General features: G+C 35.7%; 1 protein-coding gene across 1 annotated transcript in view; it reads left to right on the forward strand.

The window, feature by feature from the left end:
* Positions 1-18,139, forward strand: part of LOC111139165 (mirror-image polydactyly 1) — a 255,511-nt gene that overhangs the window by 25,899 nt on the left and 211,473 nt on the right. Inside the window, exons 6-7 of the mRNA XM_022491338.1 lie at positions 10,871-10,904; positions 11,164-11,334. Of these exons, the coding sequence (XP_022347046.1) occupies positions 10,871-10,904; positions 11,164-11,334 (205 nt within the window). The remainder of the gene's footprint in view (positions 1-10,870; positions 10,905-11,163; positions 11,335-18,139) is intronic.

Here is an 18,139-nt window from a genome sequence, read left to right on the forward strand (position 1 = left end):
GTCCCTATTTTTTCTAGTTCATTTATTAAATTTTTATATATTCATTTGTTTATGGTTCTCAGCACATTTCCTTAAGTTTTCAACTTCCCATTTCATTCACTTTTTTGTTTGGCATCTTCTCTTGGAACTTTCCTTTCTTGAATTCACGTTCTTATTATGTTCTTCTAAGATACCAACCACTGGTAGGAAATTTTTCTTCTTTCCTTTGGTTTATATAATTTTTTATATTTATCATGTGTTTGTAGTGTATTCATAATTGCCATGTCACTTCTCTTCATCTTGCTCATTATGTAAATTGTCAAGAACTTTTCTTTGTTCTGATATAGTGCAAGTGAGTTTTCCTCAATAAATGTTTCATATTATTTGAAACCTATTTACCTTCTCCTCAGAGCTATAGTTTCTTGGCAAGGTACTGCTTTTGGTCACCTTTCTGTATAGTCCTTGTGGCAATGGGCTGGGTTGCGGGGGTGCGTGGAGAGCATGGGAAGCTCTCCCTGGGGCGATATACCGCTTTTGTTGCAGGTTCTGTCCTGCCTGAGGTGTCTTGCAGTGGACCACGGGCTCACTCTACCTGTTCTTGTGTATATCTAGGATCTGTGGGCTTTTATTTGTTCCACTGGTGTAGTGGAAAATGGTCCACTCTGATGCTTCTTCCTTCTTTTGTAAAGAGTCTTCTGTAATACAGGATTCTTCTGTTCAGGAAGGATTTTACTTTTCTCTGGGCTATCTACACAACTCATTGGTCTCTCGGGCTATTTCTAAGCTGTGTGGTATTAGTGAAAAATTCTCAGGATTTGGTGAACTCATTGTCTTTTCTCCATACCTGTTTTTATGTACAAAAGGGAAGGTTTGGTGAACTTGGCCCAAATCATCATTTCTCTATCCTACTTTTAAGAATTACCATGTGATGTCTTACTTCCATTACTGTTTGACTAATTTTTTATCTTCTGTTCATGTGGCAGATTTCTGTGTTCAGATTTCACTCCACAGTCTTTACTTAGAGTTCCTTTTTTTCCCCAATAAACTTTTATTTTAGAATACTTTTAGATTTACAGAAAATTTGCAAAGATAGTACAGGGGAGTTTCCATACAACCACTTTCCAGCTTTCCTTTTTGTTAATGGCTTATGTTATTATGGTACATATGTCACAGGAGAGAAAGCACAGTGGTACATAATTAGTAACCAAACTCCACACTTTGTTTAGATTTCACTAATTTTTCTCATGTCCTTTTTATGTTCCAAGATCCCATCCAGGATCCCATATTAATTTAGTTGCTATGTCTCCTTTGCCTACTGTAGTCATATTTTCTCAGATTTCCCTCATTTTTGATGACTTGGACAGTTTTCAGGATTATTAGTCAGGCATTTGATGGAATATTATTCAATTTGGGTTTTAGGAATTTTTTTCACGTGGTTAGGCTGAGGTATGGGTTTTGGGGAGACAAAGAGTACAGGACTAAAGTGCCATTCTCATCATATTATTTCAACATTATGCTATCAACATGATTTAACATCAGTGATGTTAATCTTGGTCACCTAGCCAAGGTAGTGCTTGCCATGTTTCTCCATGTTACTTACCAACATTCCCCTTTCACATTCTTTGAAATATGAAAGATTTCAGATTACTTAATTGCAGATTACTTAAGTGCAACCCGTACTCAGAGGTGGGGATAAGGGGTGTGGATTGAGATGTTAATTGAGCTCTACTTCCCTCACGGAAAATATCTACATAAATTATTTATAATTCTTCAGTACAAGAGATTTGTCTCTTCCCCTTCATTTATTTATTTTTTTGTTTGTTTATATTAGTATAGACTTCAAGGGTACTCTTTTAATACTTTGGATTATAATCTAAGACTGTGTTGTTTATTTTGTTGCTTGAAGTATTGCAGCTTGGCCATTGGAAGCTCTTCCGGTTGACCTCCATATCCCTTTGACACATTCCCCATCCTTTTGATTTTTAAACACTTAACTTCTCTGGCACCACAGAATGCCCCTGGGTCATGTCTTATAGGGATGTGTAGAGATGTATAGGGATGTACCTCACCCATAAACTCAGCCATTCCTCAAAGGGCTGTGATTCCTTTTATTGGAAAATGGTATTAGAAACCAAGATCGGGATGCTAGGTGTGCTCATTGTTACTTGGTGTGACTACTTTTAGTCCCAATCAGTGGAAAGAGCTACGAAATTTATATATATGTATACTAATTGATACACATGCACAGATATGAAATTATGTATGTATCTATCTGGATATTTTTTTTTTAAGATTTTATTTATTTATTTGAGAGAGAGGCAGTGAGAGAGAGCATGAGCGAGGAGAAGGTCAGAGGGAGAAGCAGACTCCCCATGGAGAAGGGAGCCCGATGCGGGACTCGATCCCGGGACTCCGGGATCATGACCTGAGCCGAAGGCAGTCGTCCAACCAACTGAGCCACCCAGGCGTCCCTATCTGGATCTTTATTAAGCTAAATTGTAATTCATACTTATTTCTCTGACTAATCCAGTGCCACATAGTTCATTTTGGCTTTCTCCTTTTTCTTTTACATAATTTCCTCCAACAATAAGAAACCTGGTTTCCATCCCCACCATCCATCATTTCCTTATATCTTCTACCCCAGTATACATTATAACTCTTTCAAAATCATTAATGCGTACCCCCATGAGAAACAACTTCTCTTACTAGAGTACACTGTTCATATATAGTTCCTTTAGTCTTTAATCTTACAGTTTCCAAAGTACCACTTTCCAAAGTTACTTAGAATGGCTCTTCTTTTTTCCTTCCACCTCCTTCAGTGAAGTTATGTAATATAGTTTGTAATATACTCAGGCACTTTTTCATAGTCTTCATACTATCCTACAATCCTCTCACCTCCTGGTGATTCTTTTCTTTTTTCTAATTTTTGACAATTTTGAATAAAGTTGCTATAAGCATTTGCATACAGGTTTTGTGTGGACATATGCTTTCAAATCAGTTGGTTAAACCTAGTAACATAATTCCTGGGGCCTCTGTTTAATCTATGTTAACTTTAGAAGAGACTGCCAAAGTATCTTCCAGAGTAGCTATATTACACTATTTTGTATTCCCATCAACAGTGAATGCTTTTGTTCTCTTAATGATGTGTTTAGCAGAACATAAGTTTTAAATATTGACAAAATTCAGTTTATGGATTTTTTTTTTTTATGGATTGTACTTTTGTATTGAATCTAAAACTCATTGCTATATATAAGGTTATACAGGTTTTTTGAAATCCTTCTATAGGTTATAAATTTCATGTTTTACATTTAGATCTGTGATTTATTTTGAGTTAATTTTTGTGTAAGGTAGATGGTACTTGTTTTTTGTGTATGGACATTCATTTATTCCAGTACCATTTGTTGGAAAGGCCATCATTTCTCTATTAAATTTCCTTGCATCTTTTTCAAACTCAGTTGACTATATTTGTATGGATTAATTTCTGGACTTTATTTTCTCTTCCATTGATCTGTGCATCTGTTCCTTTGCCAATACCACATGGTATTGATTATTGAATCTTTATAGTGTCTGAAATCGGATAATGTTAAGCCGTCTAATTTTGCTCTTTTATTACAGAATTGTTTGGCTATTCTAGTACCTTTTCTTTTCCATATGTCTTTTATTTTTTTATTTTTATTTTTTTAGATTTATTTATTTATTTATTTATTTGACACACACAGAGAGAGAGAGAGAGATCACAAGTATGCAGAGAGGCAGGCAGAGAGAGAGAGAGAGGGAGAGAGAGAGAGAAGAAGAAGCAGGCTCCCTGCCGAGTAGAGAGCCCAGATACAGGACTCGATCCCAGGACCCTGAGACCATGACCTGAGCCGAAGGCAGAGGCTTAACCCTCTGAACCACCCAGGCGCCCCTCCATATGCCTTTTAAAATCAGTTTATTTATATCTACAAAAACACTTGCTGGGGCCAAAAGTTTTTATTTATTTACTTTTTAAAGATTTTATTTATTTGACAGAGCACAAGCAGGGGAAGTGGCAGGCAAAGAGAGAAGGATCATGATCTGAGCCAAAGGCAGATGCTTTACTGACTGAGCCACCCAGGTGCCTGGGGCCAAATGTTTTTAACATAACTTTAAAAAGTAGATGCCTAGGGGCGCCTGGTTGGCTCAGTGGGTTAAAGCCTCTGCCTTCGACTCAGGTCATGATCCCAGGGTCCTGGGATCGAGCCCCACATCGGGCTCTCTGCTTAGCAGGGAGCCTGCTTCCCCCCTCTCTCTGCCTGCCTCTCTGCCTACTTGTGATCTCTATCTGTCAAATAAATAAATAAAATCTTTAAAAAAATAAAAAAATAAAAAGTAGATGCCTTTTTAATTTCAGTAATACTTTCATTATAACTTTACAACTCTTTTTTTGGAATTTGGAAATTTGGAAGTACTATTACATTCAGTTTATCAGCCGGTGCACAGTGCTGTATTTACATGTAATTCATGACTGTGAATCTTGTTACCTCGGTTGATTACCAATTTTTTTAAAGATTTTATTTATTAATTTGAGAGAGAGAGGGAGAGAAAGCATGAGTGGGAGGGAGGGGCAGGGGCAAAGGGAGAAGCAGGCTCCCTGCTCAGCTTCTGTCCCAGGACTCTGGGATTATTACCTGAGCTGAAGCCAGATGGTTAACTGACTGAGCCAGTCAGGCACCCCGATTACCAATTTTATTCATGAAATTTGCTTCTAAATAGATTTTGTTTCTTTCAGAAATCAAAATCACATCCCAAAGATAACAAATCAGCTTTTTATACAATGTCACAACTCCTCAAGGGGATGATGTTTGTGCTTTATAGGTGAAAAAACTTGGAGTGGTTGACCACTTGCCCAAGGAGTCAAAGTCAATTACACATTGTAGGACTTATCTATCTCAGACTTGCATAGGTGACTCAAACCTACCAAATGGAAATATTAATTCATTTTAAAAACCTTATTTTGCCTTGATCCCTTGTCCCAACCATCTGCCCACATACCCAAATCAAAACTTTTTCCTTAGAGCCTCTACTCTTAGTTTTATTCATTCTCTCGATGGCTCAATTTAATTTGAACCTCTCTATTTTTCTATTTTTTTTTTACCTTCCATTGTCTACTTTAATTTGTGCATACATTTGTTTCCAGTTTTTATTACAATATGTTAAAATTAAGGTTTCCCGAGGCAGACCCTTTTTCATTTGTTCTTTGTAGCATTTGTATTAAGGGAGAAGTGGGAAAGGGAGAAAAAAACACTCAATCCCAAGCCTTTTCTTTTAGTTTATTTAATCCATTCAATAAATATTTATTGAGGGGCGCCTGGGTGGCTCAGTGGGTTAAAGCCTCTGCCTTCGGCTCAGGTCATGATCCCAGGGTCCTCAGATCGAGCCCCACATCGGGCTCTCTGCTTAGCAGGGATCCTGCTTCCCCCTCTCTCTCTGCCTGCCTCTCTGCCTACGTGTGATCTCTGTCTGTCAAATAAATAAAATCTTTAAAAAAAAATATTTATTGACTGTGTACTGTCAGGTTACTCAGAATGCAGCATTATGATCCCAGTGTACTTGAGAAGACAGACATTAAAGAAATAACTGCATAAATTCTTAAAATAATATTAATTGATATGAATAATTATTGTTTCTTAGGAACATGTTGTAGTCCACTCCTACAGTTTTATAGTCTAGGGTTGCGGATTGGGGAGATCAGGAAAAATACATAGGAGGGAAGAACAGCAGCTTTAAAAGAATAATATGTCAGCATAGTTTTAAATGTCACTGTGGATGCTCCGTTCTACTCAGTTGGCATCTGTAGGTTCTGAACTTTCAGTAGTGCATTTTAGGTGAATTTCTTAAGGTAGAACCAATTGAGCTTTGCTTGACTAAAAATCATATTTGGAGGCACTGGGTTACAAGTTGAAATAATACACATTATTTCATGTCTCTTTTTGTCTTAATTCCTTATTTCTTGCTTCCTATAATCTTCAAGTTCTTTCTGTCATTTTCTTTTCATCTTTGCCAGTTCTGATCTACTTCTGTCTTTTTGTGATGTCTGTTTTTTCTTATATTCTGCCATGTCTGCCTTCCCCTACCCCTTGAATCTTCAGTGCTTTTTTCTTTTTCACTTTTAGCCAAAACTAGGAAAAAAGTAAAAAGGATTCAAGTTAAAATGACTAAAATTTACTTACTAATATAAATACATTTGTGTATGTATATTCCGGCTTTTGAGATCATGTGATATTCAGTGTCTTCAGTTTTTCTTTTTAACATATTAAGGTGACACTGTGTAAAAATGAAAGAGAATAAAAATAAACAATTCAGAGTTTTTGATTAGGGTGATCACTAGTTCCTTTTATCATTTGAGGTCAAAGTTTAACTGCTTCCCATTGAACAAGGTGAATGACTATAGGTTCAGAAAGGAAAGACACGATATCGACTGATCTAGGGATAAATCAAGAAATGTGACATTTCATGCATGGGTCTTTTCACTTAGCTTGCAGGGGTGTCAGTCAGAATATGCAAGGTATAGGAAATCAATTGAAACTTGAGCCCATGGACATTTACTTCAGCAAAATTCTTACTAATTATCATGACTATGTCTGGTTAGACTGTTATAGGCATAATTTAGTTTCCAAAAGGTTGATATTCTTTTGTATAATTGCAAATTTCCTTTTAATGATATATAATGTATAGCTTGTCAGCTGTATTTCATATAACATCGACTATTACTTTAAGTCTTTATTAAACCCATAAAGCCTTATATGTTACACATGCTGCTAGTAAAGCTTAAACCTCTAACAAGTCATTTTATATAGAAAATAGAAAACCTGGTAAACTGTTTCAAATTATCTTCTTTTTTCTAAAAGTAGGTTTTTGTCTAATTTCTATGTTTTCTTAAGTAATACAGTAGGTGATGTACTAGTAAGACTGAATTTTATTTTCTGAAATCCAATTTTTTAGGTGATTAGTCTTTAACTGGGTATTGAGTGATCCAACTCAGAAAAATATGTTGCAGTTGGCACTTAAACAGTGTTTTAACATCAAAGATCTGGTCTCATTTTCCAGTGCTCTATATCAGGGATGTGCAAAGTAAAGACCTGTGGTGCACATCCATCCTTCCTGTTGTTTTTGTGAATAAAGTTTTATGGTAGCACAGCCACACCTGTTCATTTACATATTATCTCTGGATGCTTTTGTACTACAAAGGCAGCATTTAGTAGCTTCAACAGAGAACATACAGCAAAGTCTAAAATATTATATGACTGTTTACGGAAAGTTTGCTGATCTCTGCTGTAAATAATCTGGTTGAGACTAAATTATGATGTAGTTAATCTTTGATATCCATGACAAGTACTTCCTGAAACTTTTAAAGAAATACAAATAGAGAAATATAAATATTAGCCTTTTCTCTTTCCAGACTCATATTTATATTGAAAGTTACTTGTTTGTATGAATTTTTCGTATCTCAGATTAACCATTTGCTCATTTTCATTAAAGTTTTGGTTTTCTCTTAATGACCATTTATCACTCTGCTTACAGGGATAACCATAGAGCAAAATTGAGATCAATTTTAAAGGTTAGGGGTGCCTGGGTGGCTCAGTTGTTTAAGCGTCTGCCTTCAGTTCAGGTCATGATCTCAGCATTCTGGGATGGAGTCCCACAGTGGGCTTCCTGCTCAGCAGGAGCCTGCTTCTCCCTCTTCAGCTCCCCCTGCCCCGGCTTGTGCTCTCTCTCTTTCAAATAACTAAGTAAAATTTTTTGTTGTTGTTTTGTTTCGTTTTTAAATTTTATTTTTTCAGTGTTCCAAGATTTATTGTTCATGCACCACACCCAGTGCTCCATGCAATATATTCCCTCCTTAATACCCACCACCAAGCCTTCCCAACCCCCCAACCCCCATCCCCTCCAAAACCCTGTTTCTCAGAATCCACAGTCTCTCATGGTTCGTCTCCCCCTCTAATTTCTCCCAACTCACTTCTCCTCTCCTTCACCCAAAGTCCTGTCTGTTACTCAAAATAGTAAAATCTTTAAGAAAATTATAAAGAATAGTAAAGCAAAACTGAGATCTAAATAAATGCTACATGATTGGCTTAAACCTTATGCCCTGCATGTCAAACCTGGCACACCTACTAAAACATGTTCAAATTCACTCATCAGCAAAATGATAAATCACTATACATTATGTACTTCTAAAGGCAATCATATACATTATTTATATCTGCAATGCTAAATTTATGTGGTAAGGATTTGATATAACCTTTGACAAGAAGATTTTATTTTATTTTATTTTATTTTATTTTTTATAAAGGATTTTTTTTTTTTTTAAGATTTTATTTATTTATTTGTCAGAGAGAGAGAGGGAGAGAGAGCAAGCACAGGCAGACAGAATGGCAGGCAGAGGCAGAGGGAGAAGCAGGCTCCCTGATGAGCAAGGAGCCCGATGTGGGACTCGATCCCAGGATGCCGGGATCATGACCTGAGCCGAAGGCAGCTGCTTAACCAACTGAGCCACCCAGGCGTCCCAAGAAGATTTTATTTTTTAAAAAATTTTATTTGTTAGCAGAGAAGTTTGTTAGTAGACTAAATACAACTACCTTAACTAATACAACTCTCTTAACCATATCCTCTTGAAAGATAATAATTTAAAACATTCAGACTCATTTGTCTCTCCTTAAAGTAATAATTCTTCACCTTGCAATGCCTAAAAAAAAACTTACAGGTTATCACATAGAAATTGCATACACTCTTTGTTGTGTTGATTATTTTGAATGTACAAATTAGGTATCCTCCCTATACTCTTATTTTCTTCCTAATCGTATATGAAGTTCTTTGGAACAAAAGAAGGAGATTTATTTTTTTATTTTTTTATTTTTTTTAAGATTTTATTTATTTGACAGTCAGATGACAAGTAGGCAGAGAGTCAGGCAGAGAGAGAGGAGGAAGCAGGCTCCCCGCTGAGCAGAGAGCCCGATGCGGGGCTTGATCCCAGGACCCTGGGATCATGACCCGAGCCGAAGGCAGAGGCTTTAACCCACTGAGCCACCCAGGTGCCCCAAGAAGGAGATTTATAACCTTGAGATCTAAACTTTGTTTTTTTTGCAAGCATTTCCAGTAATCTGCTAGTCTGAATGTTTACTTTCATGTATCTTTTCATTTTAAATTATCGAATTTAATAAGTTAATTATGGCATTTATAAGAATTTAAATTGAATCTTCTTTGGAAACTGCTGTAATTAGCTCTTAGTCTGATTTCATCTAAAAAGAACAACATTAAGGTAAATATTTTTCACTACATATGACTTCCTTAAAAATGATGTTTAAATGCTACTGATGTTTTTCAAATACTTTTATGCGAGCATCCGTAAGTGTAAGAATTTTGTTATCTTGTGCTTTTCACTGTTTTTTAATTGATTAAAAATTATTATCTTCAGAGTTTTTGTAGAACGAGCTTTTATGAAGCAGGAATTTGAAAATTGATTTATTTTGGGAGAAATGTGAATCTAAGTGGACATTACTAGTTTGAGATATATTAAGTATATATAATTCAAAATTGCTGTATCATACTGTAAATTTAGACCATTTAAGAATGTGTAGAAATAGTTTTTGATAGGGCACCTGGGTGGCTCAAGTTGGTTAAGCGTTTGCCTTCAGCTCGGGTCATGATCCCAGAGTCCTGGGATCAAGCGCCAGCATTGGGCTCCCTGCCCAGTGGGGAGCCTGCTTCTCCCTCTCCCTCTGCCACTCCCTCTGCTTGTGCTCTTTCTCACGCTATCTCTAAAATAAATTAATTCTTAAAAAAATAGTTTTTTATGTATATTTTTTTCCTATTAAAAATGCAGTGTTCTTAATTTCTCTTCATGAATATAGCAATTTCATTGAACTATAGTTTGGAACAACTTTGTAATAAATTTGTTGCTTCTCTATATCTTTTCCAAGTAACCTTTTTTTATGGTGGTAAATATTAAATCATAGGAGCCCAGAAATTGGGGATATGAGAAAACAGGAACTTATATATCTAAACATTTTAGTACAATTTAAAAATAATGGAGCTGTTTCTAAAATAGACATCATTTTATTAATACCCATTACTGATTTTCATTTAACTTACCCAATTTATTGATTGCCTAAATTACATTATCGGCATTTTCTAAGATACTCGTTCAGAGCTTCTTTCTTTATCGTTCCTGCATTTGTTCAATTCACCAACATCAAAAAACATTTCAGTAAGCACAATGACTCTTCTAAGACAAAATGCATTTATGAGAGGGGTGAATTTACTTCCTTAGGCTTTAGATTGAATAATTCTAAGTATGTATTGAAAGAGAAAAATAACATTAGTCATCTAAAAACGTGTGCTCTAGTTTTGGTCAGCCTTTCTATACGGTGTATTTGTTTTAACAAATAGATAGCAGCAGGAGATTTTCAGTTCAAATTTAGTGGTCATTATTTGTCTTTGCTTTTGAGGGAACATAGTTAAACTTTGCAATAAAAATACCTGCCTTGTTTTATTTGTGATGAAGTCCAAAAAACCAGAGGAAATACAGTTTTTGGTAAGAATTGAAAGTCCAGGAATAAATATAATGATGAGAAGTAGTGCTTCTATCACTAGGGAACTTTCCTCATCTAAGCACATATGAACAATTGATCCTTGTAGTCATATATAGCAGTAAACATTAATAACTTAACAGTCTGAAGTCAGTGCAGAAGATATGGAGCATTATTGAAAGATGGAGTCGAGCAGGTGGCACTTTAATATGTTCAGTGTCATGGTTGACTCTAAAGACTAGTCGAATGAAATTACTTGAGGTTCTAAAGATTTAAAAAGCGAACTCATTTTGCTGCACTAAGGAAATGCTACTGATCAGGCTTTCTGTGTCCCTTTTTTCTAGGCTAGAAAATATTAACCCTGAAGAAAATGACATGGTAAGCCATTCTCTGAGGAGATTTCTTGATGTCAGTCTTATATCTTAGAGGCTTAAGTTCAATTGAGTGGGTTTCAAGAACTAAGATGTGGGAAAAAGAAGAATTGACACACTAATAATGTACATCTTTGCTGCAATATGAAAATTCAATAACTTCACTCAGTCAATTTACAATTCACATGTGCCTATTAATTAAAACCCTATATTAAATAAAATATATTAAAACTTCATGTCTGACTAACATATAATGGTGTTGGTAGACATTACAGGAATTACTGAACAGAATAAACAATGCAGACACAGGAATAGCTATTCAGAAGAATGGAGCTGTAATTGTGGATAGAATCTACAAGACCAAGGAATGTAAAAAGAGAATAACTGCAGAAGAAATGAACGCAGTGATAGAAGAGCGGGATGCTGCTTTGTCTCAGGTAACTGCATGTATCTGTAAAAGCATTTTCGCCTGTTTCTTTACCGTTAAAAAAAATGACTTTTCCCCACATGGTCTTAATTCAAACAGTTTTCAGCATATGATTAATACCACGATGATTAGATATATTAAAATAGTCACAAATTTTGTTAGACCATTCTTCAAATACATGCATCCTCATTTCTTAATAAATCTGTTAGGTTGTTATAAAAATTTAGTTATATTAAAAAAAAGAATTTAGTTATATTCTTTAAAGTAATCACTTTTATATGAAACTCCTTACTTGAGTCGCAGTTTTGTGAGGGCTGAGATTATGTCTTTATTACTGTTTTATTCCCAGTGCCTAATTCAGTGCCTTTCAGTAAACACTGATAAATGAGTCAAATTATTAGTGTATTCTTTTCTGAACATGACTTACACCTTCCTGCTCTACCTGAAACCTGATTACCTCCCTGAGGATACTGCTTCTACTTGCAGTCCTCTCAAGTAGTGGTTGTATTCCCTCCCACAGCAGTTACACCAGTGGGCTTACAGGATTGTTCCGCATTAGTGTTTCTACATCACTGTTCCTTTTCCCTCTCTAAACACCTCTAGTTTTGAAGCTCGCACACCTGATTGTACTGCCCAGTAGGCCCTCCCATTACAGTCCTGTGCACACTTCTTTCTGTGTTGCTTCTCTCACTTCTTGAAGATCTTAGGACATATTTCCTGGTCTCTTTCTTCAGCCTACTCTTGTGGTTTTGAATTATGAAAAACAATTCTTGGTGATTTAAATATCTATATAGATGATTCTTTCACTGTTCTGACCTCTTCATCTTGAATTTCTCTCCTCTCATCATCCTGTGTTCTGCTCTACTTCTGCCATCCGCCCTACGGTCATATCCTGTTTCTGACCAGCACTTGCTGTCTTTCCAGTCCACTTAACTCCAGAACTCTGACTAGCAAATTCAGCTCCACTGGCACCCATTTCTGTTGCTTTTGCCGCTTGTTTTCCTATTCTCTCAAGCCTCTCCTGTTCCCACTTCCCTTTTTAACTAGCTTGGATTCCAGGGCTCACCTAATTACCACCAATTAGCATTTAATATAACGTCAGTTCTCTTGGCCCTTTGTCCTACTCACCAAGCAAAACCTCAACCTTATAAATTTAACTTTCTGCCTGTTCAACACCTTCACAGCTTTATATAGAGAGGAATATCACACAGATTTGCCAACTAACCCTTAAATTCATGACCACTGTCTTCAGGTAGGCCCTTGGTGTTGCGTACCATTTTTCTGGCCTTTTGATAGTCCATTCAACTCTCCCCTGTAAACGACTCTTTTATTTCCCTTCTTGCTCCTTAGATATCCAGCCTCTCCTCTCCAGTATAAAAAGGAACTTCTGCTTTTTCTGACCATTTTAATCTACCAGCCTACCTGCATTTGTACCCATATACTCTGCCTTTTGTATTTTATTTCTTACTTAGTACATGCCCTCGTTTAAGGAAAATGTATTTCTATACTAGTTCCCGTCTTTTCTTGCTTGCTTAAGGTTATCACCTAATCAATTGCCCCTTTTCTCTCCTACTTCATAAAATTTTTACTATTACTTCATTTTTATCACTCTCTAAGATGCTTTACTGTCTCCCATGGAGAATGGATAGAAGTTTCGATAAGTCTTGGTCTACTTGTGGCTCAGCCTGGTCCTTTTGGTAAGGCTTCCCAAACAGAGCTGATACTCAGTATGACCCTATTCCTGGCAAAGCTTGTACTCCAGTGTTTATGTCCTCAACATTGTAAGACTGTAGAAAACTCCATTATGCTTTTCAAAGGTTTTAGGGCTTAGCTTTTTAATTTCAAGCCCTGTACAGGTTTGGGATTTATCAAATGATCTGAAATAGATACAAGTCTCAAACCTCCAATTGTGTCACTTCTGCCCTGCACAACTACCTAAATCTTCAATGATTTTTCTGTCCTGCAACACAAGCCCTGTGTGCAAAGCCTGGCTTCCCAGCCCCTTTCCAAGGCCCGGAATCTTTAAAACTAAGGGGGGAAAGAATACTTCCAGATCTACAAACCACCCTCTTCAGAATCTTGGCCACTCCACTCATTGTCGCAGCCACCTCCTTCTGACATCTTTAAACTGGATCTTTAAATTTAATCAGGCTTTTGTTGTTTTTGGCTGGGGCACTGTTTTGCCACAAATGATTTCATCCTATCTGGATGTGGAGAACTGACATTTATTTTCAGGTTAGATTTGGAAAAAGTCCTTAAGCTTCTAAAATGAGCAACTTCTTTTACCATTTTGTATCCTACCAACAGTATGCAGTCTTGAGTCATTCAGTGTATTGTTGAAGAAATAGCCAAACTGGTTTTTAGTGCTTGGAAGCAATTACAGTGTGAACTCAAACATTTGATTTTTTTTTTTAATCACTTCTTTTCTTTTTTTTTTTTTTAAATATTTTATTTATTTATTTGAGAGAGAGAGAGAGACAGTGAGAGAGAGCATGAGCGAGGAGAAGGTCAGAGGGAGAAGCAGACTCCCCGTGGAGCTGGGAGCCTGATGCGGGACTCGATCCCGGGACTCCAGGATCATGACCTGAGCTGAAGGCAGTCGCTTAACCAACTGAGCCACCCAGGCACCCTAATCACTTATTTTCTTAGGTTAACTAAAAATGAATACATAGAACGTAATTAAATATCGACTGCTACCCATTCCTTCTTTCTCTATCCTTTGCCTACTGCCTTTCAGGATTCATCAAGAAATCAACATTTGGCAATATTTACCAACATGTCTTTATTTATAAATAGATATTACCCATCATTACAATATATTTATTATTTATCTATTTATCTATTGCATGTCTTTATTACGTTTTATGAAGCAGTTGTTTATTTTAATTATCTTAATTTGCATAGTTTTCAAGCTTTCTGGCCTAAATAATATTTATTCTAATTTTTATGTCGTAGTCATTCCAAAATTGAACTTTTGAATTACTGACTTATAGTTTGAATGGAAACTTTTTCCTTAATTTTTTAAAAATAAATGTTTTATTTTGGCACAGTTTTAGATTTGCAGAAATGTCTCAAAGGTAGTGTAGTGTGGAGTCCCCCTATACCTTTGATCCAGTTTTGGTGTGCCCTGCTTTTGCCATTGCTCCTGACTGTGGTAAGTTTGTCAGAATGAATAAACCCACATTGGTAGATTGCCATGAACTCCAGACATTATTCAGATATTATCAGTTTTCCATTAAAGTCCTGTTAAAGATTCAGTCCAAGAAACCACATTGCATTTAATTGTCAGGTCTCTCCAGTCTCCTCTAGTCTGTAACAGCTTAGGACTCCTTTTTTTAAAACTTTTTTTCCTTTAAGACCTTGACAGTTTTGAGGGTATTAGCCAGATATTCTGTGGATTGTCTCTGAATTTGGATTTATCTGATGATTTTCTTACAATTTGGCTGAGATTTTGAGTTTTGGAAAAGAATTCCATAGAGATTTGACGTTAATTTTAGAGCTGCTATTTGGCATCAGATGTTTTCTAATTAAACTCTATCTTCTGTGTACTGCTGGGTTACCTTAGTCCCATTCTATGTAGCTACTAAAAATTTTCAGATTCAATGAGAATTTCTTGATTTTGATATATTTGCTAATTTACTTTGTTTTTCAAATCAAGTTAAAATCATTTATTTACTTGAACTGGCCTTGTTAAAATCTTTTTCTGATAAATCCTAATACTTTTATTTATTCAAATTCTTCTCCCATATCTTTTCTACCACAAGCTGAGAACTGAGTGCCTTAAAATCTTTTATAGGATGAATTAACATTGTTATTTGCATTTGTTTGATTAAAGAATTATCTTACCAACCAATATTTAATTCTTCATCATTTTTTGGCCCATTAATGCTCAAATAGTTTATTTAAATTGCAGAAATACATGTTATTATGGGATAAAGCTAGAAACTTCCATTTCTTCACTAACTTTTCTGGGATCTTAAGTTTCATAGAACTCTAGAAGCTATCTAGTTAAACTACCCAGTATTGAGGAATCTTATCTCTGACTGATTTTCGATTTAGCTAAATATTCATTTCCTCTTCATGTCTTGCTTTTGGTACTCATATTAGCCTCAGAAAATTTGACTGATAAGTTATATTGCATCAAGTATATTCAAATATCTACATGAGCAATAATGTCCTAATTTATACAGCTAGTCTTCAGGCACAATTGAATCCAGACTAGACATCAATAAGCAGCAAAATAGAACTGGCCAGGATTGACAACTCATGAGCTTTGAGGCCTGACCTTATTATAAGCTAGAGTAAATCAGATAATCATTTGTATTAGTTTGGGTTCTCCAGGAATACAGAACCAATAAAAAAGTATATATATGTATATAATATATATTATATTATTATATTATATAATTATATATATAATATATATATTATATAATTATATATAATATATATATTATATAATTATATATATATTATTATATTATATAAAACAGATTTCTATAAAGATTTGGTTTGTGCGATTATAGAGACAGAGGAGCTCGAGATCTTTGGTCAGTAAGCTAGATACCCAGAAGAACCAATGATATAATACCAATCTGAGTCCAAAGGCCTGAGAAACCAGGAGTACTGAATATGTAAGTTCTAGTCCAGGTCTAAGTCTGAAAGCAAGAGAAGACCAATATCCCAGTTTAAAGATCAGAGAGAAGGAATTCTTTCTTACTCAAAGTTCAGGCCTCTAATTGGATTGAATGTGGAGGCCCACTTATATTGGGGAGGGCAGTCTAGCTAAATTGGGTTAGTTTAGACTAGTTTTGATTTCCAAGTACAGGCATAGATATGGGCAGGGCCTAGCATCAGGCAGCTGGGCCTCATTGATACTTATAGTTGGTAGGATAATATTGTAGAGATTTTCACTTATTGGACCCCAGCTGGTACCTGGGATGTAGGTGAGGGGCCCAGTCCTGAAAACTGAATAAATTAAGCATGGGTATAGAGGTTGGGATATGGACTTTGGCCAAATGGGCCATGGGCATTGATAAAATATATTCAAAACACCAAAGCAGAGGACTTGTCATAAAGAGTTAGAATACAACAAAGATAATTGGTAAATTCTCTATGTATGTGGGTGTCTGGAATCAACTCCAGGCATAATGGATAATATGCTTATGGATCTTGAACTCACTTAATTCTCACCTACTGATAAGAATTAGACTTTGTATTGCCAGGCTTGATCAATGTAACTATGTAAAAAGGAGCTTGTAAGGTAAAAACTTAGGGTTAGAGCATAGGCAGGCAAAAGCAGATACTAGCACTGTTTTGTCTCTCCCAGATTAAACATCTCAATATCCTTTGTCCTTTCCGTGGGCTTCCTTTTCTTTGTTGTCTTCTAGATGTTGGTTTCACTGTGTTGATCTATCAAGGCTGAATTAGTGATCATAAATTTCTATTACCTGAACACCATGTAGAGAATCTTAATTCACCACTATTTTTGGAATTGAGTCATTATAAATTTCTAAAATCAATAACTCCTTTTTAATTTGCTCACTTTTGTTTATTGTTTTTTGTTGAAAATATTTCTGAAACATTTATATGCCTCTTTTAATACTTAGTACACCTTTTTCATTTTTATCACATGCTATAATGAAAAGTATAGATCCTGAAGTCCTTCAGGTCCAAAATTGACAAATGCAAAAAGCATAGAAAGACCAAGGGTAATCATCAGAGTAATTAAAAAAACTCAATTTAATGTTTCAGTAGTCAGGTTCCTTGTTCTTTGTAGCCTGTAAGCTATTCCAAGCACTAAGCTACAGCTCCAGCAAGATGAAAAGTAAACCAAATAAGATGAAGATATGAATCCATTCCAATAATATAATAAAGAAAATTCTAGGAAGATAGCTGGCCAACATACAGAAAATATAATTGGTCTGTTGTTTTATGACTCTTTCTGCCTTCAGTTAAGTACATTTCCCCTCACTGGAACATGCTTTCTCTCTCCTTGTTGCTCACTCATCTATTTGAAGCAGACCACTACTTAAGTACTTGTCACACGGCATTACACTATCTCCCCTACTAGCATGAAGATAGAAAACTATTTTTCGTTATATGTTTCTGTCACAGTTTTATCCCTAGGACAGTGTAGGCACTTAATATATGTTTGTTGAATTAATGAATGAGCTGAAGTTATTTAAAATCAATTTCAAGGTACACAGTACTAAAAGAATTTAGTAAAATATTATTCATTCATTCATATTTTATTGCATACCTGTAATGTGCCATGTGTTGGGAACTCAGCAATTCCTAGTAGAAGGTTCTTTATTTTATGAGATTTATATCTTAGTATGGAAATCTATAGGTAGTAAGCAACCTAATGAATAAAATATTTTCAGGTAGTAATGTGGTGGTAGTAATGTAGTGGAGAGTGACCGCTGTTGGTAATGGAGTTGTTACTTTAAATAGGGTGAGCAAGACAGGCCTCTTTGTCAACATGTAGTTGAACTGAGACTTGAAAGAGGAGGAGGATCTAGCTATGCAAAGAACCATGGAAAGAGTGTCCCATCTGAAAATAATAGATCAGTTGTGCCCTGAGAGGGAGAACAAGCTTAGTGTGCTTTAGACACTGATACGAACACACTACCAGATTTAAATGTGATTGAAGTACAGTGAGCGAAGAAAGATAGTAACAAGTGATGAGGTAGAAGAGATAGGCAGCGGACAAATCTGTAAAGTCTTGTAGGCCATGGTAAGGAGTACAAGTGTTTCTAAGTGCAGAAAATGTTGAAAGAAAAAGGCTGTTGCTATAGTCCATGCAAAAGGTG

This window comes from Enhydra lutris, unplaced genomic scaffold (assembly GCF_002288905.1).
Source record: "Enhydra lutris kenyoni isolate GAN:26980312 unplaced genomic scaffold, ASM228890v2 scaffoldscaffold4, whole genome shotgun sequence".
Classification (NCBI taxonomy): Eukaryota; Metazoa; Chordata; class Mammalia; order Carnivora; family Mustelidae; genus Enhydra; species Enhydra lutris.